The sequence below is a fragment of the Calliphora vicina genome, chromosome 4, assembly GCF_958450345.1.
Source record: "Calliphora vicina chromosome 4, idCalVici1.1, whole genome shotgun sequence".
NCBI lineage: Eukaryota > Metazoa > Arthropoda > Insecta > Diptera > Calliphoridae > Calliphora > Calliphora vicina.
Genome location: NC_088783.1, coordinates 96,401,739 through 96,427,855, shown reverse-complemented (window position 1 = coordinate 96,427,855; position 26,117 = coordinate 96,401,739). Strand labels below are relative to the sequence as shown.

The 26,117-nt window shown below is 32.4% G+C and overlaps 1 protein-coding gene across 1 annotated transcript in view; it reads left to right on the top strand.

Annotated features, from left to right (window-relative positions):
* Window positions 1-26,117, top strand: part of Rbcn-3A (Rabconnectin-3A) — a 452,485-nt gene that overhangs the window by 341,254 nt on the left and 85,114 nt on the right. Inside the window, exons 18-19 of the mRNA XM_065506903.1 lie at window positions 17,379-17,453; window positions 17,774-17,907. Of these exons, the coding sequence (XP_065362975.1) occupies window positions 17,379-17,453; window positions 17,774-17,907 (209 nt within the window). The remainder of the gene's footprint in view (window positions 1-17,378; window positions 17,454-17,773; window positions 17,908-26,117) is intronic.

Sequence of the window (26,117 nt, the reverse complement as noted above, 5' to 3'; positions counted from 1 at the left end):
TAAACACTAAACAAACTCCATTAAAACAGGGATTTAAGGGGTTAAAATGTTCCGCAAAAATATTTTCCGTGAAATTTTACTATGAGTTCCTGAATACACCAAAACGGAAAATTCAAGCAGAAAGTCAGAAATAAGACACAACAAAAGAGAGCTTAGGGTTAATTTCGCATTTATTACGAATACGAAAAAGATTAGAAAAATAAATATGACTCAATAAGACTGCAGTTCTTACCTACCAGCGCACAGTGGCTCAGAATCGTTTTTCAGCAGCCAAAACTCTGTAACTTTTGAATCGTTAAAGATCTTTAGACATTTATTCATATAGAAGTATTTTCTTGAATTTTTCACTAGTTTTAATTTCCTTTAAACAAGTAAGTAAGTAAGCCCGACAATATCATAACCTACACTAAGTAAATGAGCAAAAACATTTTTCTTTTAAAAATTTCAGTAATTTATTTTCGTGAATAATTTTCGAAAGAGGGCCTTATATGGAAGCTATGACTAATTATGAACCGATCGCCATGAAATTAGGAAGTGTGATTTATGTTATATGAACGTTTTTCTCTTGAATTGCATATGTGTACCAACATTTTTAAGAGATTTATGCTCGTTCAAGTGATTTTCGGAAGCGGGCCTTATATGGGAGCTATGGCTAATTATCATAAAATTAAGTGATATGAATTCCGTATATATAAGACTTATTTGGAGCGAAATTTGTGTAGATAGCAATATAAGTAAAATGTTTCGGGAGGATATTTGTATGGGGGCTAGGTGGGACCGATTTCAGCCAGTTTCAATAGGCTTCGTCCTTGGGCCGAAAAAATTATATGTATTCTTGGACATTACAAACGCATTATACCCTCCCCACTATGGTGGTGTATGTTGAAGTTTATTATCAGAGTTTTATATTAAGACTAAAATACAAAGTTGAAAGTAATACTAATGTTACTACAATATAAGAATGAACATGTAAAAAGAAAATAGAGAACGTACATGTTGCAATATAAAAGGGTTGCCATATTTCAACACTCCTCCTCAACATGTATATCCTTTATACAAATTATACAAAATATAATAAATTCATGACATATTCATTAAATTCACAAAATTCATATGTTTCGCCTTAGAAAGATTATTCGTCAGGATGTCGGCTACCATCTCATTTGTTGATGCCAAATTTCTGGCCGCATCCTTTGGCAAGTAGACGCGCCTTATGTCGCTCTATCTCACCGTTTCCATTTCGTCTAATGACCGTCGGGTAAGTCGACTAGGTTCCATGTGCTGTTCTTTTCCAGGGCATTAAGTTCAGCATTCATAGCCTCCTCCCACTTGGGACTATCGTCGCATGATACTGCCTCGTCGAAGCTTTGTGGAATAAAATCATTACATAAATGACTCACCAAATTCCGCACCTTTCATGGTCTACCAGGTTCACCACTTCTTATAATTCGAGGTCTACCAGGACCCGCCTTAAACCCAAGAAAATCATTTTCCGAGTCTTCATCAGCTGTGTCGAATGTGTCTGCATTATCATCGTTACCTTCAGAATTCTCATCTTGCTCACTGCAGCTATCCTGTCGGGCCCCATGGACACCGATAACTTCGAGCTCATTTCCATGTTGAAAATCAAAAAATACAAAATCATTTCCATTCGTAACAGAACCATTTTCAATATTCCGTGGAAATTTTGCCTCATCAAATACGACATCATGACGTTCAACAATGCTATGCGTTGTCATATCATACAATCGATATGCTTTCGACACCAATGAGTAACCAACCATGATATACTCATCACCTCTGGCTTCATATTTCGACCTCTGTGGCTTCTAAAGTGCCACTGCCAAGCATCCAAATGTTCTCAAATGGTTCACATTAGGTCGTTTGCCGTGCCATTTTTCATATGGAGTTTTATCATCCAAAATACGACTGGGGCATCGATTTCTCAAATATACAGCTGTACAAACAGCCTCCGCCTACAAATCAATTGAAATACCCGCGTGGATCAGCATCGATCGCGCCATCTCAACTATCGTTCGGTTCATCCGTTCCGAAACGCCATTTTGCTGGGGCGTGTAGGGTACAGTTAACTGTCGAGTTATGCCACACTCCTTCAAATAATCGTCAAAATCCTTGCTAGTGTACTCACCCCCATTGTCGCTGCGAATAGATTTTATTTTTCTGCCAGATTGTCGTTCGACTTGTGCATTAAAAATCTTAAATTTCTCCAATACCTCTGATTTCCGCTTCAGAAAATAAAGAAATGTCCGTCTGGATTTGTCATCGATAAAGATTAAGAAATATCTTGATCCGCCAATAGATTGAACCTTCATATGTCCACAGACATCCGTGTGCACTAGTTCTAATAACTCATTCAATGTTGACGTAGATTGTTGAGGAAAAGGGCTAACATGAACTTTGCTCAACATACATGTTTTACACTTCCCTGTTGTATCATTCCCCTTAGACTCCATGCCAAAAACCATCTTATTTCTCGATAATAAGTCCAAACTTTTGTCATTCAAATGACCATATCGATCATGCCATTTAAAATTCGTAGAGCACAACTGCTCACCTACATCACACTCAACGACAAATAAATTATTATGTTTCACAGCCTTAATAACCATGTTACCATTCCTGTCATTTATACAAGCAGCATTCTGGCTAAAATAGCCACATAATCACGTTCAACAGCCTTACTTATTGAAACAAAACATGCCTACAATTCCGATGAATACAACACATCCCTCAAAACAACATCAGTGTTACACGATCTTGACATCACCCTTGCCTGTTGCCATAACATGTTTGTTGACAGCTAACGATATCATCTCATCATGTTGCTCAAAATTCATAAACATGTAGCGACTATTACACATATGCGCCGTTGCGCCGCTGTCAACATACCACCGTTCTTTCTGCAACGTATCAGCTACTGCTAATATAGAAAACGATTGTTCTTATTCCGTTTGTTGTTTCTTCATCTCACACACAAAACATTTCCCCTTCAATTTCGGTTTGTTGCTACCTCGTGATTCTCTTTCACATCGTCGTTCATTTTTCGTACGAATACCAAACGCCTGTTGATTTGTAACGTCTACTTTCTTGTTCTTTCTCCTCTCACCTTCTTCTAGAAATCAAACTGGGCAAACTATACCTGGTCTCCATTGCTATGACAAAGTTTTCATACTGCTGCGGTAAACTGGGCAATAAAATTATGCACAATAGCTCTTCCTGCAGAGAAATACCAATTTCCTCCAACTTGTCAGCAATTTCCGTAAACAAATTAATGTGTTTCACCATGTCCCCGTCTGCAACCATAGATCAATTTTGCAAATTCTTCTGTATAGGTCCCCGTGGTCTGTACACCTCCTGTAACTTCTGCCACGCTTCACACGACGTCGTACAATTCTTAACATAGTTCAACTGTGTCGGCTTCACGCTGAGACAAATAGTGGCCAACGCCTTTTCATCGTCACACTTAATTTTCTCAAGAACGGCAGCTTCCATACCAGCCTCCTCACTTAGCTCACCACTAACTGTCTTCCAATAGCCGCTGTGCACCAGCACACTACGCATTTGGATAGACCAGGAGTCGAAGTTGTTGCCGTCCAGCTTCTCAATTTGATACAACGATGAACTCATCCTATTTGTTCCTTCTCAACTAGTCTTAAATTATTTTTCATAAAAACCGATCTTAAATTTTCCGCGAACACTGCGACCCATAACCTGTTGAAGTTTATTATCAGAGTTTTATATTAAGACTAAAATACAAAGTTGAAAGTAATACGCCAAAATGTCTAAGCAGTTTCAGACGAAAAACATTATTCGTGTGGGAAAATGTGGGAAATTCAAAAGGCAATTGATTTCAACAACGAGCTACTTTCACTACAAACGATTTTTCAAATAATGTACTCCGTACTCTAGGTATTACAATCTGAGGATTTCTTGTGGAACAAGAAAAAGAAAATTTAGACCATAGTTGAGACGGCAATCCACTTTTAATCATATAATATAACAATAAATTAAATAAATTCTGAAGTGTTATGAAGTATCTAAAAGAACAACCTAAAAATGTTCTACATATCCAGAAATATTCATACGTCTTCGGACATTATAAACATAAATCACAATCATATTCACAATACGATTCAATCTTTAGATGTTATAGGACATGGTACCAGAAATAACTTGCAGTCCATAGCAAACATGTGGCATCAAAAGGGCATAGGCCAATTTCCGTTTAATGGCATGAGTTAGGTACATTTCTCATAATACCAACAATTCTACAATGTAAATGGTCAATATGACTAACAAACGAAATCCTTGATCCCTCAACAAAAACATCCAGATTATTTAAAGTAGCACCAAACATCATGGCCTTTGACTTAGAGGAATTAATCTTGAGCGCATTTTCCGATGACCATTGCACTATGTGATCAAGGGTATAATTTAATAGAAGCAAAATATCCTCCGTAAATAAAAACGGACTGCATACATTAGTATCAATGTACTCTGAAAAATCATTCACATAGATTAATAAATGCAGAGGTTCAAATATCAAGCCCTGAGCACACCAGAATTTAAAGCAAGTTTATCCGAACATACACCCTCGAACTCCACAAACTGAGATCTATCCGATAGGTAAGAAAAACTTAATCTGCAAGCTTACCTAGAAAATTTAAACAACACCCTCAACTTATTAATCAACGTACAAAAGTCAATTGAATTAAATGCCTTCGTTAAGTCAAGCGATGCCAATGTACAAATCTTTTCATCATTAACTCTGTGACGAATAATATCAGTCAAATTAAGCAATAACGAAGCGGTGCTATGCCCGCGAAGGACTAATACTGCTCCAAACAAAATAATTCATTTGATATCTTACAACATGTCCACTAGGGATATAACTATTGACAATTTTTGCAAATATGCAAATTGGCATAGCATAGTCGAATAGAGCATTAAAAAATATAAAAAACCACGGTATTATTTTTTCGCGGTTGTTAAAAAAGTTCACGCACCAAACGCAATAAAGTTGTTCATGAAATATTTTCAATTATTTTGAAACACAATATATTTTATTTTAATAGTATCTGCGGACATAATTTTAGATATAATTTTTAAATAAGGGAAGTATCCCTCACACTTGCAAAAAAAAATGAAATAATTTATATAATTTTTCAGAGAAATAAAAGTTTGGTTTATTTTAGAAATTGGTGTTGGTGCGTGATGTTTTTGATTCCAAATGATCTAAAAAAATGATTTTCATTACTTATACAACATTGGCCATCACGTGGTGGTATGCCAAAAATTTCGCCAAAATTAGTTATATGCCTAATGTCCACTACCTTAGATAAAGCCGGAAGTATTGAAATAGGCCGCAAATCATCCACACTTCGAACAGATTTATCCTTTGGAATGGGAACAATGCGAGCAGTTTTCCAAGCTAAAGGGAAAACAGAATGGAAATTAACATGATGAAGAAGAAGATGCGAAATATATGGGTAAATTAGCATAATAAATCGTTAGGGCATACCATCCACAACCACAGACTTAACTTTACACAATGCTGCAAATAACTCATCCGCACTAATACATCGAGAAAGAACCTGCATCATCATCGAAATTAAAATCAGGACAATTGTAATTATCTGAGGTTGCTATCCACAAAGTACCTATTGATATCATCAACGTCAATTTCAGATCACAAAGAATCGCTATTAGAAAACCCTCTTGCTTCAAAACTCTCCACAATCCAGAGATGTCCAAACCAGAATACAATTTAATATAATATTTCCTCTTTTCCCTACGAATTACATTTTTAGCTCTATTCCTATATCGACAATATACACCCCAATGTTCATTTGACCTTGATAACCGAAAGTACAAAAAGTACTCTTAACTTCATTCGCCCATCACGATCATGTCTCAATTTTCTCTTAACAACCGGAACAAATGTATAAAGTGCAGCAATCAATGTCTGTACACTAGCAATTTGTATGAGCTATTTTAATCTAGTTAGAATAATTATTTAGTGCAGATTTATGAAACGTGCCACTACTTATAATGGGACCAATATTGGCATTAAAAGGAGACATTTGCTTAATTCCCTTGTATTCTTGTCTCGAGTATATTATTGTATTCAAACACAATAGTGTATGCTTGTTGTTGGAAATTTTCATACAAAAATTAAATACACTTATGCTCTTTTATTTTATATGTTTTTAAAAAGTTGTATTGGTTTCCAGCTATAAAGAGTAATTTGAAAAAAGTGAGAGGCTGACTACTTGTTATACATACTACTCTTTCAAAAACATTTATACGTTTATAAATTCTCAGAAATACAGACACTATAATGTATACGAATTCACTTGAAAAATACAGCACACTTTAAGGCACTCAGTTGATGATTATTCAGATAGCGTCTGTGTTCTCTAGATTGTTCTTTAACTGTCAAAATTCGAATATTCTAGATCTTACTAATACATACGCCATCTGTGGTGTACTTTCTACACTGTTCTGTTTGCTGCGACTGAATATTCGAATACGAATACAGCGTTGCCATGTTACGATCAAATCAACTGAAAGCTTTTATTTAATAATGCCCACAGATATGTTACAGTTTGCTATTACAGCACTGTTATTTGAAAGCATTATGCTACTTTTAAATCAGCCCTTAAAATCGTTATATTTGAATTCAAGTATAATTTCGTAACACTGCCCCCCGCTTAAGCCTGTTCGTCCCGAATAGGCATAGATTCACTTCTCCCATAGGCAGCTAGTCGTTTCAGATGTTCAACCTTAATTCTCAATATCGGTCTTCCACATTTCCGTATTCTATAAACCATGTCGTCCAATTTCTTAATTACCCTATGTGGTCCTTTGCAGTGATTCCTTAATTTGGATGACAAACCCTTATTACGCTGTGAGCTATATCGGGTTTTCATTTGTCATTTTAATTCGTCTCCGAACGAGTTCATGCATTTCTCTTTCTGCTGAAGCACCTTCACCCATCTTGGAACCCGGCCTGATGATATTTTAGCACTCCAACAGGAACCATTCCGTAATTACACTGTTAGTGTTTATAAACCGGTTAACCGAAAAAACGGTTTTTCTTCGAAATCTCGGTTTTTTGCGAACCGGTTAATTTGAAATGTTGATTTTCGGTTAACCGGTTTATCCGGGTTTTATCACTCGGTTAACCGGTTTTTAAAATTTAGGTCTAAACTTAAGAAATCTCATGGTTTTGTGCATTTTTTATATTCATTGTACACACATCATTGGTCTGATTTGAAACCTAAACTAATGATTTACAATACAGACCTCTTTAGATTGATATTTTTAAGAATTTCAATGATTCTAAATAGTAGAGGACGATGGGTTTACTTAAAAACTTTTTCAGAATAAATTTAAATTAAAAATTAAATTCCGCATAATTCTAGAAGTTAATCTAAATCTTCGTTAGCTTAGTGTACAAAGTCCTTTTCAGAAATATTACAGGAGAGACAAAAAACGTTCTAAAATCCATGATTTGAAATATTTATGAGATCTGATAATGGAGTTTTATTACTTACATATTTGTTATGATTTATAATGACAAATAAACAGTAAGAAGAAGTGCGTTTGGGTCCTTTTTTGGGACTTGTAACATTTTCTGTTTCATATCAGAAAGTCGAGGTGATAATAAATTTCAAAATTATCAAATATTTAATTAAAAAATTGATTTATATTTTTTGGTTGAAATTTAATGAAAAAATCAATAATTAAAACAAGTATCATATAGTTAGTAAAAAATTTATACTCAATTCCATTTGACTGAGATAATAATTTTGAAATTTTTACAAAACAAAATGGACTTAGCCATTAACCATTCCTGACAACTAAAAACTAAAATTTTTAAAGCTGTGTATACTTTATAGGACATTTTATGCTTTTACACATATATGACGGTTAACCGGTTTTTTCAATGTCGGTTAACCGAAAAACCGGTTTTTTAAAAAAGGCAAATTTTCGGTTAACCGACAAACCGGTTTTTTAAAAAGTCGGTTTTTTATAAACACTATACACTGTTCAACGAGGGCCTCCATTGTTACATGGCCACATTTCACATCCGCTGGTTCCAACACCAACAAACCATAATCCTTCACTTCCTCACGGGCCCATACCAAATCCTCTGACTGCGGTGGCAACCTTTTGTGCTCAACAAAAACTAACTTTCTTACTTGAGACTTGCTCTCATATCCGACGTCAAGGGGTATTTTAACATTTCGCCAATTCATGACTTTTTGTCCCATATCCAAAGTAATGCTGTGACTAATCATGAAGTCCACAATATCGGCAACAACAAAGACATGATTTACGCTAATACCACCAATAGTTAGTTTCATTAACATTAATTTTACCATGGACAGCGGCAGGCTCTCCAGTAGCGGTGCGTAGACTTACATTGCAAATTGGTTCCATCGATTTCTTTACTAAATCTGTTCTGATGATAGACTGCGACGCTCCCGTGTCCATAGTAAGGATGTGCTTCCGACCGTTGATGTACCCACTAGCAGTAAGATTGTTATTTTCCTGATACAGTACTGATATGGAGATGGTAGGGCCATCAGGTGTGGGTGTCAGATCCTGTCCCTCAGTGCTAGCTCGCTTTAAAGGTGGCTCCTGTATTGCTTGATGATTCGCCAGCTGGGTATTTCTTGATGGTGAAACATATCTGATTCGCTTTCTTGGTGCTCTGCAGTTTCGCTGAATTTGACCCATTTTTCTACAGTTATAACATTTAACTTCGTCTTTAGTTTGTCTCTTAAAGCCTTTAAAACTGCCTCTTTTAATTCCTTTATTTCGTTGACCATACTTCTATCAGTTTCAGCGACAACCTCGATTTTCCGCACATTACTCATCTGAGGCTTTGAAATTATCTTTGCTGTTTCTTGTACTAGCGCGAATGAGACGGTTTCAAAGAATGATGACTTTGATGTGGCACATACCGCATATTTTATCTCTGGATCGCGAATACCATTCACAAATGCCTCTATCTTCAAATACATCAAAATCGAATGGTTCTCCCCCGGATAAATAAGCTGTAGCAAACGCTCGATTTCCATCGCAAAATCTTGTAGCGTCTCATTGGCATTCTGCACTCTACCACGCAATTCCATTCGGTATATTTCTTTCATGTATCTCCACCATACTTACGTTGTAGAGCATCCATTATGTCATCATAGCTATTTCTGTTACTTACTGGTATGCTTTCAAGAACTATTGCTGCGTTCCCTTTCAAGGCCAAAATCAATGCTATAGCTCTTTCTTCATTACTCCATATATTTCTCTTGGCAACTGTATCAAACTGGAACTTGAAAACATTAAATGGTGTGCTGCCATCAAAACTAGGAGCCTTTATTCTACTCGATGTTTCTGAAATAATTCGCCCCGGTCCGTCTTGGCATTGAAGATTATTAATTTTCAATTCCAGATCGAGAAATTTATTATCAACATCTTGGGATTGTTTTTCTAGGCCGCTCTCTAATTCGGACACCTTTTTGTCAACGACATCCACTCTGCTGTTAATAACCTCAGACATTTCCTGAATTTTCTCATATGTAACTCGAGAGGATTCTTGAAGTTTCGCTTCCATTTCAGTTAAGTGCTTGATTGTTTCTTTTTCTTTTTTTTTTTTTTAACTTTTTATTTATTTATTGAATCTGCCTATATCATTAGGCCTAACAATAAGTGATAAAATCTTATAACTAAAATTAAAACTAATTGCTCTCTAAAGAGAGCATTGTTTGATGGATGGACCACATCTTAGCGGGGTGGTAGATCTCCTCTACAAAGCCTTGATCTGGTTTGGCTCTGTGCGAGAAGCCGAGCAAGCGGATTTGGGTGTGATTGCAGTTTCAGTATATATTTATCGCGGACTTTCTTAAACTCATCCTTCACTAGTGGCACTTCCAAGTCCCTGTGGATGTTTTCATTTCTTATGTACCATGGTGCACCCGTCATGGTCCTAAGAATTTTCGACTGGGCCCTCTGTATAAGCTCAATACTGGAATTACTGGCTGTTCCCCACAATTGGATTCCATTGTCCAAATTGGTTTTAAAGTGATTTTATACAGGGTGACTTTATAGTCCAGGCTTAACTTTGATTGGTCACTTATTAACCAGTGAAGGCTAGATGCTTTTAACTTCATGTGAAGTCTCTTGGTTTCTATATGACGGCGCCATGTAAGTCTTCTATCTAAGTGAATACCAAGGTATGTAACATAATCGGTGCTATATATGGGTTTTCATGCGAGCTAATAATTGCGGTGTCATCAGCAAATGTAGAAATAGTCAATTCATCGCTCGTAGGCAAATCAGAGGTGTAAATCAAATAGAGGGTAGGTCCAAGAACACTTCCTTGTGGTACTCCTGCTCCAATCCTATATTCTCTTGTCACGTAATCATTGTACTTAACTGTAAATATACGGTCCGATAGATAAGATTCCAATAGTTTATGAGTAGATGGTGGCAGCAAACATTTTATTTTATATAATAGTCCTTTGTGCCATACTTTGTCGAAGGCTTGAGCGACATCCAAAAATATAGCTGAACAATATTTCTTTAATTCAAAGGATTTTCTTATCTCTCCGGTTATACGATTAACTTGTTCGATTGTTCCATGGCGTTCCCGGAAACCAAGTTGATGAACTGGGATTATATTTTTCTCATGTAATAATGGTATGATTTTCTTTTGGAACACTTTTTCGAACAGTTTCGATAAGCAAGGAAGCAAGCTTATTGGTCTATAGGAGGATGGTACGGTCAAGTCCTTGCCTGGCTTTGGTATCATTATTATCTGAGAAGTTTTCCAATTTGTCGGAAAAACTCCATGTTTAAAGATCGCATTAAATATTGTAGATAGCACAATTATTGCCACACTCGGTAGATTTTTAATCATAGTAGGTGTAACAGAATCATTTCCAGGTGATTTTTTTAATATTATATTATCCTTGATTACTTCGTTAATGTCTTCTGGGCTTATATCTAATATGTCATCATTAGATAATGTTGACACAGGTGGCTCTACAAGTTCAAAAACAGTAGTTGGCGAGTTTGGTTGAAAGACTGTACTTAAGTGATCGGCAAATATTTTAGCCTTTTCCTCCGTGCTGCGAGCCCAGGTGCCTGCTTTCCTTAAAGGGCTTTGCCCCTCTACCGGTGGCTTGATATTTTTCGTTGCCTTCCAAAGGGAAAAATTTGTGTGTTTGGTATTTGTTAAACTTTGAATGTAATTTCTATTTCTGCGATCCTCCTCTAATTGAAGGGCTTTTTTCAGATTTTTAGCAGCAGACAGCCTCTGCTTTGCAGCAGGTGATCTACTTTGTTGCCATTCTCTTCTGAGTTTTCTCTTTTCTAAAAGAAGTCGTTCAATATCTGAGTTGGAAATGTGCATATCAGTTTTAGAAAATATTTGACTCTTTGAATGATTTAGAGCCGATACAATTAATGACGTAAAGTCATTGACACTTTTATCTACATCTTCCTCACACTGAATACAAAGATCTGTGTGGATATGACTGCTTATATATTTTTTATATTTAAGCCAATTTGTCTTAAAGTAATATGTTTCAGTATGAAATTTTGAAATGTTAGTCCTCCCGTAATAAGATACTATAATTGGAGAATGATCAGAAGATAAATCATATGACATTTCTGTAGATATTGAATTTCGATTAATATTTTTTGTTATGGCAAAGTCTATGAGATCAGGAATTTTTTTAGGATCAGCAGGCCAGTATGTTGGTTGTCCAGGGGACACAATATCCAGGCCATTGTTGCGATCAACTAATGCTTTGACTTCAGCTTTAACCTCAGCACGAAGTTTCTCATTGTCGGCAAGAAGTTTCTCGTTGTTTACTTTAGAAGTTTCTAAGATGGTTCTAGAATTTTCGTTCAATTTCGCTTCCAGGTTCTTGTTATCCATGCTGCTTGTTGTTGAACGTGTAGAAACTTCCATTTCTTCCTTATACTCGAATTCGTAAGCACCGATGTCAATATCACGCCGCTTGAATTCGTCTATCAGCCTCTTCTGCAATTCTGCCTTGTTACCTTCTGGTGGTAGCTCCAACTTACTCAATTCTTTCTCGAGTTGTTCAACTTTTAGTTCCTCAAACTTCATGCTTATTAATTTGCAATTCCACTTCTGACACCAATTGTTACGTTTTAACCTTTTCAAAACGTTTGGTTTATTTCCTTTAAATAACCGGATACTTTTGATTGCAAATAAAAGCCGTTTAGTAGTTTGAAAATTGTAACAACTCTTTATTTATTTAAAATGTACAACAACAGAATTAAATAGTCACTCAATGTTTTTTATACACGTTTATAAATTCTCAGAAATACAGACACTTTATTTATACTGTATACGAATTCACTTGAAAAATACAGCACACTTTAATGCACTCAGTTGATGTTTATTCAAATAGCGTCTGTGATGAACTGACTCACGACTGCAACTCACTGCCACTATTTATAACACTGCCATCTGCACTCTAGATTGTTCTTTAACTGTCAAAATTCGAATATTCTAGATCTTACTAATACATACGGCATGTGTGGTGTACTTTCTACAATGTTCTGTTTGCTGCGACTGAATATTCGAATTCAAATACAGCGTTGCCAACTTACGATGAAATCAATTGAAAGCTTTTATTTAATAATGCCCACAAATATGTTACAGTTTGCTATTACAGCACTGTTATTTGAAAGCATTATGCTACTTTTAAATCAGCCCTTAAAATCGTTATATTTGAATTCAAGTACAATTTCGTAACAATACAATATACAATGGGTGTTCACAAACTAATAAACAAAAAGTGTATTTAATACAAGATACACGATTTCATAACAGATTGTTGTGAAATAGACACGGCTGTCAGTTTCACCCCCAATAATATCATTCACTTTAAGTGTTCGCTTCTTAAAATATTCTTTCATAACACAATCACGTATGCCAACATTATTAAACTTTTCTAGGTTAAAAGGATAAACCTAGAAAAGTTAAGGTTAAAATCACGGCTTGATACATCAATTTTATAAATGGAACATAATGTTACCACCACAGAGGTTAAGTCACTCAAGCCGAGGGGAGACCACTTATTACAACATCACCCCGATTAAGCCTATGATGCAATAAATTATTCTCCAATCCTAAAGCAGCAAATTTGAAAGTAGTTGATGAGTCAATATTGTTGATTAATTTACTACATGCCACAATATCAGCTTTAATATCCTTTACGCAATTTGACACCTCATTCTTAAAATCACTTAGAATCTTCGCCATGTCAGCCTTAAAAGAATCACGATCCTCTCGACTAGTTACAGGGAAATTATCAAAGCTGTCTTTCAAAGATCTAATTTCATTCCGCATCGAATCATCATATTTGCCACCGCTATAACAATTAGTGCAATTGAAAGAAAATAAGTCTGGTCTTTCAGTCAACAGGTGGTGCAGATGTTTCTCAGACACTTTAGCACAAGTCAGGTGGACCCAAGATTCACAACTATTGCATTGAATATAACCCTGAGATTTTCCAACAGTACTCTTGCATATTCCACATTTAACAACCTTAGTAGCAGGCATAATTAATCAAAAGGTTAAATCAGCATCAACAAACTCAGTTACTCGTCCAGCAAGTGTGGAACAACAGAACAGCATCAAGCAGCAACAATAACACAATATAATCGTTTGGATGTATTAAAATCAACGAAAACAATCTCAATCAATTGTTCATCAACAGTTTAATATTAGCTTTTAATTGAATTGTTAAAAAAAACTTTATAACTTTAATTTTTTATACACAATTTAAGTGTTTTTAGTAATAAATATGACATCTGACAAGCACACTTTATTCAGGCATAGCGTTGCCACTTAATTGCCCTTTTGACCCTAAGGAGTTCTATTCCACTAAAATTAAAATTTGACTGAAATAAAGTACCTGTGATTAATAACACAGCAGGTATAAAAAGCCAATTATCGATAATAGTTTTGGAGTAATGATAATTTACTTCTGACCAAATTTACAAACATCACATTTTATATGAGAAGCTTAAAGCACAAGAGGTTCAAGTGCATTTTTTTCTAAAATTGAATTAACATATGGAGTTAGTAGGTGATGTTCAGAGAAGTTCATAGCACAAGAGTTGAATGTGGGATTCGCATCCGTTAGCGAGTTATGGCGAACAATTCTAGCACTTGTCATTAAAATCCTGTTTCGCGTGGAGCACAAGGAGTATGAGCACTTAAACCCCTTGTGCTCTAAGCAAATATTAAAATTCATTTTTCACATGGACGGATTGAGTGAATTCAGATAAGTGATTAGCTAAAATCTAGCGAATAATTCCATCACTTGTTATCAAAACACCTGTTTAAATACCTTTGTGGATTATTTGCCAAAAAAGTAACATAAAATAATGGAATCGATTATATTATTAACACTATACAACAAAATCAAATTTTTTCCGACCAATAAATTTTGATAGAGAAGGCAAAAAAAGACACGTGTATCGGCGATTTGAAAGTTTACATCTGAATTTCATTTGAGGGCGGGTTAAAGTTTCCCAACTCTGGCACATTCTTATTGTTAATCTTCATAAGAAACCATATGATCCTTACATTTTAGGTATAAAATGTGTTCAGCAAAGGTATGTAAAATGTTACGGAGAATATTTTTGTAGAATATGTTAACCCTCTTAATCCTCAAGGCATGGGTCTTTCTTGTCCTTCTTTTAAAAAAGTACTAAAACCACCATTAAAACAGGGATTTAAGGGGTTAAAATGTTCTGCAAACAAATTTTATTTTAAAGAACATTTTAGGTATAAAATATATTCAGCAAATTTATGTAAAATGGTACGAAGAACATTTTTTATAATATGTTAACCCTCTTAATCCCCAAGGCATGGGTCTTTTTTGTCCTTCTTTTAAAAAAAAAAGCAACAAACACCATTGAATCGGAATTGGAATCGGATTATGACGGCTAAAAAATGTAGCAAAGAACCATAAAAGCTCTTCTTTATAAAATGTTATTAAACAAAATTTAGTCTTATGTGGTTTTCTATTAGGTAATTTAGAAATTTAAAAAAAATTTAAGCACAAGGGGTATAAGTGCGACTTTCCTTACTTCAAATGTATTTTTTGGGTATTTGTTAATGTAAAAGATATTTTACATATTTTTTTTATCGCGTTTGATTAAAATATATCTCAGGATCTCTATTAATTAAAAATATATTAAATTAACTTTAATCTGTTTTTTCTAATTATTGAACATAATAACTTGAACCCCTTGTGCTTTAAGCCCCTCATATAAAATAACATAAAATATTTGTTTTTAACCATGCCCACAATTACTAATATTTGTATCTAATTTTCAATATGTTTACTATTGAATGGCATTCAAATTTTGGAAATCGGTGCTAACACCGATGAAACTAAGTTCTAAGCCACCGTGCGTCGTAATTTTTTTTTTTTTGTTTGCTAAAGTATACCAAGTAGTCCGACTCTCAATTTTTTAAAATTACTCTCTCACATATACGGGTACCCTTGTGAGAGAATTAAACACATCAAAATTAGAGTGTCAAAAAAACCGGAGGAGCCGCAGAAAAAAATATACTTTTTCGCATTTTTGGACAAATTGGTTTTTTGGTATGTTTATAATATTTGGGTTGAAATCTTCTAGAAACAATCAATTTAGCAAACAATTTTTTACTAAGTAAATTGATGCTAAAAAAATTCTTACTTAACAACATTCATTCAAAATATTATCATTTAAAAAAAAGCATAAAAAATGTACTTTTTAATTTTGTTTTAACAAAACGTATTTTTTTTACTTTATTTTTTAAGACAAGGTTCTTTTTCCGATATAAAAATGGTTTTATATCAAACATCCTTAACATTTAATCTGGTGACTTATGGCAGTTAGATGAATCTATTGATAAGTAAGACACTTGTTACCATTTACAGGTTCATGCAGTAAAATACTCATATGTAAAATACATGTAGTCTGATACATCCTTTATCGGTGATTATGTGAATGTGACAATGTGTTTAAATTAGTTTGTTTTATGTATTCGATATTAAAATTATTTTTCTTATTAAGAAGACAAGCTTGCACTAAATAATTTAACATTCAATAACTGATTTAAGTCTCATATTATAAAACGAAAAGTTTGGAAACATATAAAATTTGTATTTTTACGTTTTTACATTTTAAAAACGGTGGTTATTTCCTTTAACCATGCTTCAAATTAGACTCACTCATTTGGTGATCTCACTGTCAATTTATATACACTGCATTACCATCTAAAAAAATCTATTTCTTCAATGATCTTCAAAGTATAATATATGCGAATCCTAGAGCTTTCGATGTTAAACATTCATAATTTAGTGTTGCCATTAGGGTTTGGAATTTCCCGGATAATTTTATTTTCCTGGAAAAGGCAATGAAAATTATTAAATATTTTTTTACAACTAGAAAAATAAGTAAAAAGGAAAATTATTTTATAAAATTGAGTCATTTAAAAAAAATTTTATAAAACTGAGTTCATTAAAAAATGAAGAAAAACAATACATTAAAATTCAATTGTAGTAACATAAAAAAACAATTATTGGTTAGAATATTTTGGATCATTTGTTACTATAAAATTAAGTGGTACCACAAAATAAACAATAGCGAAATGAAATGTCAAAACTTGTAAATAAAAATATTTTAAACACATTTGTTTGCGATGCGAAAACGGAGTAGAGGGTACCAATTGTTCAGTTTTTCTTTCGCATCGCAATAGAGAGTAACCCCCCAGAAAAGAGCTCAAAGCAGAATATCAAAAAAAGTCATGAAGAACAGAAACTATGAAACTATATTTGTAAGTACATAAAACTCGTGATTTTAAATCACGACTTAAAGTCGTGATGTTCCACAGCAATGTTAATAATATCCACGGATATGTTAAAGTTTCAGAAGAACTGCTGTGTGAGAGGCATTATACAACTTTAAAACAGCCGTTAAAACCGTTATATTTGAATTCAAGTAGAATTTCGTAACAGTATAAAGAATACTGGGAATAAGGTTTGAAACTTGGATATTTTCCATGGACATTTTCGTAACGTTTGTCGTTTGATTTTCTAAAATGAGACCTTTAATTGCCGATCATAGGGTTTCAACATTTTTCCTTATTCACCACAAATGAAATACTGGAATATAAGAATGGTATACAAATTGTATAATGAAATCATTAACTTTAATTTTAATTATTGTAATATATCTTCAGTATTAAAATTTATTCATGCGATAAAATAAATAAATAATATATCAACATTATTTTCTATTTTTAGCCGGTCAAAGTTCGGAAAACAAAAACATTATTGTTTGGGATACATTATTGCCTCAAAAGAAGTCGTGCGTTAGTGGTAAGTAATTGGTAATTAGTAATCGGAAAACTTTAAGTTTTACATATGGTTTATTAAAACAAGTAAGATTACTCTTTGGTAAGCCCGACCATATTATACCCTACACCTGTTACTAGTAAGTACGATGTACAGTAGACCTTGTCTCCCACTATGGTGGTGTAGGGTATGAATATGCAGTGTTTCTCATAAAACAATTATATTTTATTAGAGCCCATAGAGTACGGAAATACATAGATTTTAGTACTTCATTTGGTGCTTTTTAAAGTTGAGAAAAAAATCATAAATTTGCAAAATTTTTCATCATTATTAATGTTTTATAGCATTTACGTGCCATGACCAAGGAGCGTCTTGTTTTGGTTTTGCACCTCAACATCAGTTACTTATTTCTTGTGGAAAAAAAGGAGACATTTGTGTATTCGATATGAGGCAAAGAACATTGAAGCATAGACTACAGGTAAGATATTAATCTTAAAATATACATTTTTTGACCTGGCGGAAATTTAAAAATAACATGTTTTCCTACAAAAGTTTTTCTTCCGACGTGTTAATAAAATTAATAGAAATTTGGATCTGAATTGCTAAATGGAAAAAAAGTTCAGAATTATTATCCTGGTTCACAATACTTACATGTTTACGAACATTTTAAACAATCTTTGCTTATTAATAGTACATTACAATTCATTCTAAATGTCATCCTAAATTTGTCCATAATGAAGTCAAAGAACAGTTTTTAAAGATGATCTGGAAATTCAAATATTTCACATTTATTTAAAATTATTTGAGATTGAAGTGTTTTTGATTTAATATAGAAATAAATATGAAATTAAATATACATTTGTTGTGCTTTTTTCGAAAATCTTTTAAAATATCTTCCGTAATGCATACATATATTCCGTAGTAAATGTGTTTTACCGATGAATAAACATCGTCAGTTCATCGAACTTATATTAGCTGTATGCAATCATTAAAATGATGGGCCGTATATTCAAATATTCGCTTAAACCCATGATCTCCAATGACAAGCTAATGTAAAAATCAAGCATGGTTCACCTAAATCGAACCACTTCGTCATCAATTGAATCCCTGCTTAAACTACTTATCGATCCTTATATAGGGTGGTTCATTTAATGTTTTCTTAATTTTTAAATAGAATTGTATGTCGGAATCTATTCACATTCACGTTTAAAAGATAATTTCATTCAGCCGCGACTACGCTTCACATAACCCCAAAGATAAAAATCCGGAAGTGTGATATCACACAATGCAGTCGGCCAGTTGACAGGTCCGGAACGCTCAATAAGCTTTTCTCCAAAATAATAAACTATAAACGGACTATGTTCGGATTGTTTTAAGAACCACAGAAGAAAAAATTGTAGATTTCGCTCTGCTAAATGCCACAATTGTAGAAATGAAAGTATAATACCCTACACTAAGTAAATGAGCAAAATCATTTTTCTTTTAAAATTTCAATGATTTATTTTCGTGAATAATTTTCGGAAGAGTGCATATGGGAGCTATGACTAATTATGGACCGGTCGCGATGAAATTAGGTCATATTATTTATGTCTATATGAAAGATAGTCGTGTTGAATTGTATGTGTATACCAACATTTAAGAGATTTTTGCTCGTTAAAGTGATTTTCGGAATCGGGCCTTATATGGGAGCTATGACTAATTATGGGACGATCATTATAAAATTAAGTCATGTTATTCATGTCTATATGAAAGTTATGTGTGTTGAATATTATGTGTTTACCAACATTTTTAAGAGATTTATGCTCGTTTAAGTGATTTTCGGAAGCGGTTTGTGTACATATAATAATTTATGTAAACATGTTGTCACTTGAAGGCAGGGTTCCCAACATTCACATCTATTTTGAGAGGTATTGCCAACTGAAAATAATGTTTTTTGTCGGTATATTGAGAAAACCAAAATTGTTAACGAACAGTTTATCGGTCTAATAAATTTATGTCGACATTTAGTAACAGACAGTTTGTTGATACATTGAGGAAACGGGCCTTAGACTAATATTTTTGGGCGTTACAAACATCTGCACAAACGCATAATACGCTCCCCACTATGCACATAAGTCTAGAAATACACAATTTATGGTCAAAACTCAAATCTTGCGATGACATTTTTGGTACTGCAATGTTGAAGTAAACACTTGAAATATACTTATTTTGACATCTGTTTTTTGAAAACCATACTACACGTTACACCGCGATTAAACAAAAATAAAATACTTTTCGTAAATTAAAAAAAAATATATATTCCTATCATGTTGGTTCTATGCTTATCCAACAGATTTTTTAGTTAAATAAAGAAAATAATAAAATATTTCTTATTTAGATTATAGTTGATGATATATATTTTATATGTCAAAAGATAAATCCTAAAAAAAATTTGCTGATGTGCAGAATATATGAGATATATTTTATTCATTACACAGTACAACACATGATTTTGGGACTCAATTCTGACAATTGCACGTGAAAGTAGCCCCAAAAATAAGAACTTCTGCATCATTAGTTTAGTCAAGTTGGCTGCCGTATTAATTTAATGGCCATACGATTTTTTTTCCTCAAGGTGGATTTTTATCACTTTTTCTATATTTTAGCACGGTTATATCTCGTATACCGTACGGAATATCTCTTTTGTGGCTGAAGCAAAGTTGTAGATATTTAATAGTAAAAAAAATATGGAACATACCTACCCGAAAAAGGTGCATCCACTGCCTTAAAAATCTCAAAAATGCCCATTTTTTAAATTTTTTACCAATTTTTCAACTTTTTTGGCTCAATAGCTGGATTACAAATCCAATTATGGACTGATCACAATGAAATTAGGTCGTGTGATTTGTGTCTATATAAAAGTTATTTATCATGAATTTTGTATGTATACCATAATTTTTAACAGATTTATTCACTTTAAAGTGATTTTTGGAAACTGGTCTTATATGGGAGCTATGAATAATTATGGACCGATCATAATAAAATTTTTTGACATGAATTTTGTATATATAAAACTTATTTGGAGCGAAATTTGTGTATATACATATATAAATTAAACATTTATGACCGATAAAGTCCAATTTCGGGAGGACATTTGTATGGGGGCTAGGTGAAATAATGAACCGATTTCAGCCAATTTCAACTGTTTTCGTCCTTGGGCCGAACAAATTATATGTACCGAATTTGTTTATGATCGGTCCATAATTAGTCATAGCTCTCATATAAGACACGCTTCCGAAAATCACTTTAAAGTGCATAAATCTGTAAAAAATTATGGTATACATACAAAATTCATGATAAATAACTTTTATATAGACACAAATCACACGACCTAATTGCATGGTGATCAATCCATAATTGGATTTGTAATCCAGTTATTGAGCAAAAAAGGTGAAAAAATGGTTAAAAAATAAGCATTTTTGCGATTTATAAGGCACTGGATGCATCTTTTTCGGGTAGCTATGTTCTACTATTCAATATCTACAACTTTGCTTCAGCCACAAAAGAGATATTCCGTACGGTATACGAGATATAACCGTGCTAAAATATAGAAAAAGTGATAAAAATCCACCTTGAGGAAAAAAAATCGTATGGCCATTAAATTAATACGGCAGCCAACTTGACAAAACTAATGATGCAGAAGTTCTTATTTTTGGGTCTACTTTCACGTACAATTGTCAGAATTGAGTCCCAAAGCAATGAACTGAAAAATGTTGTACTGTGTTATTATTGTTTTTTTTTTATTTTTATCAGACTTCAGTTAAGAATAAAACAAAATGTTTACAAGTATTGAAGAAATTATCAAACAGCGAACTTTGACCAGTATGTTAGGAATTATTTGCAATCAATATATTTTGCCATAACTTGCCCGTTTCGTTAAAAATAGAGATTCTTAAGATTCTTTTTGCTTCAAAAATTTAGTTTTTTTAAAAAATTTTATTTATATTCATTAAAACTTCGACTTGAATTAAGAATAAAACAAAATGTTTAAAAGTGTTGAAAAAAATATAAAAACCCGTTTTATGAAAAATTAAACATTTTTAAGCAAATTATTACTCAAAAAATATATTTTTTTTGGTCATAAACATTTTTTGGTTCAAATTTTTAATACAGACTTTAATTAAGAACAAAACAAAATGTTGAAAAGTGTTGAGAAAAATTTTAAAAATCGAAATTAATCCAATATGTTGGGAAATATTTGCAATCAATTTATTTTACCATAACTCGCCCGTTTAATGCAAAATTTACATTACATAATAATAAATTATTTAATTAAATTTTTTATTCAAAAATTTTATTGGTCACAAAAGGGTTAAAATGTACTAAAATTTATATCAACCTCTCACTTATTAGTATTCAATTGATTTTCAACGTAAAAAATAAAGTATATGGGCCAAAAAAAAAACTATACTCCAGACCTATGTGCGATGGTGGTGTAGGATATAAATATATATAACGGCCTTCAGTTTCAATTTGACACTATGAACGATCTGAAAATTGTATCATATTTTTAATATACACTCGATCCAAAAATCTAATACGGTTTTAAAATAGTATAAAAATAAATAGATTACTGTTATTGGCGTACTTAACGTTAAAGTAACATTAGGTCTTCAAACAAAAGGCCTGGAATTACTTTCGAGGGTGGTAAAATTTTAGGAATGGATTGGTCCGATGCCTTTCGGTGTTTAGAAGGAAATGCCTTTGAAGTAAATGAAATTCAGTGAAAAAATGTCACAGGATCAAGTGATATTAACAGACTATAATAATTGCGACAAGTACTCCCTTATATTTTCGGAAAATTTAGGCTGTTGTAATGTTTTAGAAGCACAACTTTATTTAAAAGAGAATGTAAGTTTTTAAATGCCAGAGAGTTTTGTGCAGAAAAAGGCTTTATTTTATAAACATTTATTATTTACATATATTAGCATACACTACAAAAAATGCAAGTGTACAAAATTGCAATAGTTTTAGTATAATGTTGCAATTAAATATTTGATTTTAACAATCTAAAAAGTCGACTTTTATCGACTATTCGACTTTTGAGATACAGAATCGATTGTTCGACTTTTTTCCGTCCAAAAATTCGATTTCGACCTTTCGAATTTTTAGGAAAAAGTCGATTGTTCGAACAATCGACTTATAGAACCCTAGTTCACGGGCCTTCCCTATTTTAATACAGTTGCGAGCATAAAAAATGAAAAGCTATGCTATTTTTCAACAGCACTGATTTTGCTCAAAAAGGTATCCAATTGTCCACATCTGCTGTTTTTATATTGCAATTATTGTATGACATTTTGTTCAATATTTTTGTCCGTAAGGATAATTATAAAATTTTTAGGTAAAAAGTGGCAAAATTCATTCAAAAATCATTACAGTCGGTTCAAAATATAGCTCTTAAATGTGTATTTAATTTAACTCTTAGACATAGTACTATATCACTGTTTAATGAGTATTGTAAAAATATTTTACCTATACATGGTTTGTACGTAAAACAACTTTTGTATTACGTATTCAAATCTATCAACAACATTGGTCAGCGTTCAGTTAAACTTACTATTAATCAAAATCAATTTAACACAAGAAATTCTGAAAATCTTAGAATAACACGGTGCAGATTGCAGAAAACCAAGCAAATAGAATATTCGGGCAGTTTAAAATATAATGATTTTCCAGAAAGTTTAAAAACTTGTAATCGGTTATCTATTTTTAAAAATAATGTGAAGAAATATATTTTTGAAAGAATAGAAATGCTTCTTGAATAATTTTGTTTTATTTATAAAAGATGTAAATATAATTGGGGGATTCAAACTGTCTCCAATTAGGTCGTATTGTCATAAAATATTTTTTTAGTTCAATAAATTTTTGTTGGGTTTCAAACAAAAAAGTTATAAACTAATAAGACTTTTAGAACTATGTTTATTGGTTTGTCATAAAATAACACTTTTTTTGTTTGCACAACAAGAATTAGTTTAAACTAAAAAATATTTTACGACATTATGACAATACAATATTATAAAACGTATTGTTATTTAATTATAAGATAAATTAATTTGTCAACTCTTCACACTAATAGGGGGGTCAGACGGCATGTATTGCTTGTGTATTGGGACATGTATTCGATACATATGGAATTCCATGTGTATGTCAAAATTCACGTTATACATACGATTCATAATTTCCACTTTCAAACGTACATATGTTTGTTGTTTTTAACAATATATTTATTTAAAACATTTTTAAATAACAATAAATATATTTAATGCAATGAAACTTATTTTGTTATGATTTTTCTTTACTCTTTTTTGTTTTGTTTTTTTTTTTTATTTTGCACTCACACAGTGTTGTATTTCAAAATACAACACTGTTATACACACGAAAATAGAACATGCTCTAATTGCCAAAAATGTCACGAGTAATACACATGTATTTTACATACACAAAGTTTCATATGGATCACACGGTATGTATATGTTTACATGTGGAAAAATGTCCCAATATGGCACAAAACACAAGCAATACATGCCGTCTGACCCCCCTTTAAGCCATTTTTTGGCGCGAGATAACTATGATTATGAATTTTATTGTGAAATAAAATCTTTTTTACAAAAAAAAAATGCAACTCCACGGAATAATAATTTTTAAATTTAAAAAAAAAATAATTATAAAAAATTGCTAAAAACTATAGCAATGTTTCACTAAATTCAAAAGGATAAACATTATACATATCCAAAAAACGGCATGCTCCTATTCCGTTGTAAAAATTTAGATATAATTAAGAATTGTGTTATAAGTAGAGTGCTGAAATAATTTTGATGGTTAGTTTTGAAATGGATTTTATTGAAATAAAACTAAAAGGTTAGACATTGAAGTAATCAAGGCTGTGTAGCCAGTAGCCCGTTTCTGTATTTCTCGAATCGAAAAAAACTAAATTTTAAAAAATATAGATATTTTTAACTTCGTATGTATAAGTATGGAACCCAAATCAGCCAAAAATGTTAGTAGCACGGAGTTGGAATAAAATAATTATATATACACATGTAAGTACAGAAAAAAGTGTTTCTAAATTATTTTTTTAAATTCAGCAGTTATAAGCGCCACACTTTACTTTTTGTGTTATATTCAAATGATGACAATCAATAAAACACAATTGTTATATTTTGGCATTTTCAATTTTTTAGCCTTTCACTGTTTTCGTTTTATTATAATTTCTTTCTTTCGTTGACGTTTCTCTTGCATTTGACACTTAATTACTGGAAATATTCCAGTAAGAACAGAATCTGTGTTGTCTGTTTTCGCATTCAAATACAGAAACACCTTTTTTCGCACATCGAGAAACGATGGAATTTTTTGTTTCACACTTCATGTGAGAAGTTTTCCGATGCGAGAAATACAGAAACGAGCTACAGATAGGGTTGCCAGACGGCCTGAAATGGCCTGGATTGTCCAGTTTTTTGTGTCTTCTGCAGTTTCCAGCTAAAACACAATTTGTCCAGTTAAAAAATAATTTCTTTCATTTTGCAAAATATTTTTTTTTATTAAGCTACCTAGCTAGCAACCGACCGATTAATATATCCTTGGTCAGCAGTAAAGAGGTAAAACTACCTCTTCAAAACGCTTGTCGAAAAGCCACATGGGAATTTGTTATAATGATGATGAAGAATATATGGATGAATGTTAGGGTGAATTTCAAAATGTATGTATGCAATGCAGTCATATCTTTATCAAGACAAAGCATGACAAAGCATTTAAAAAAAACTTATCATACTGCCTGTTTTTACTTTTGCATACATTTTGCGATATGAAACATTATCAAAGTTTACACGGTTGCGTTAAGAATCGCTCGACTTTTTAAGGTTGCATTGCATACATACATTTTGGAATTCACCCTTTGTCAGAGGCCTATTTGTATTTTATGTATAACGTAGCCCTAGAAAGTGATTCCTTTAATATTATAGAACTGTACAGTGAGCAATCTTTTGAATTGCCTTAAAAATCGGTTAAAATATGGAAGCTAAGTTGTAACTATTTTAAAAAAGATTTCATCTCTCGAAACAAAACCTTTACAATTATAAGCAAATCAATTTTTAAAAAATGATATTGCGTACTTAGAGCAATGATATGATTTCGGAGACAAATTATTTTACAGCAAAATTTAATTTTTAAATTTAAAAATATCCATTTTATCGTAAGATAACTTATCAAAGCTTCCAAAGTTTTATAAATATCAAATATAATTGACGACATGTTGCTTTTGCCGCAAGATATTTCAAGTTTTTTTTGAATTTTTAATACTGCGATCTTTGATATTTTTACATTAATCCGAAAATTGGCCTTAAACCTTTTGGAAGTAAACTATTTTATTTACACAATTTTAAGGACAATATCTTTGCTTTTAAAATGGGATCAAAAATTATATTGAACTTTGAGTAGTTTAAATATTATGGGCAATTATGTGTATATAATTATATACGATTTTAACAAATTTTAAAATTTTCAAATTGCGATATTTTTGAAGTGGAAAGGGTTTCCGATGATTGATTTGAGGAACCGTAATATGTGTGGTAATTTTGATTAAAATCGAAGATGTCAAATACAAAAATAGGCGTTTTCTGTCCGTTTTGTTATGGATTCTCCCATTTGTGATAT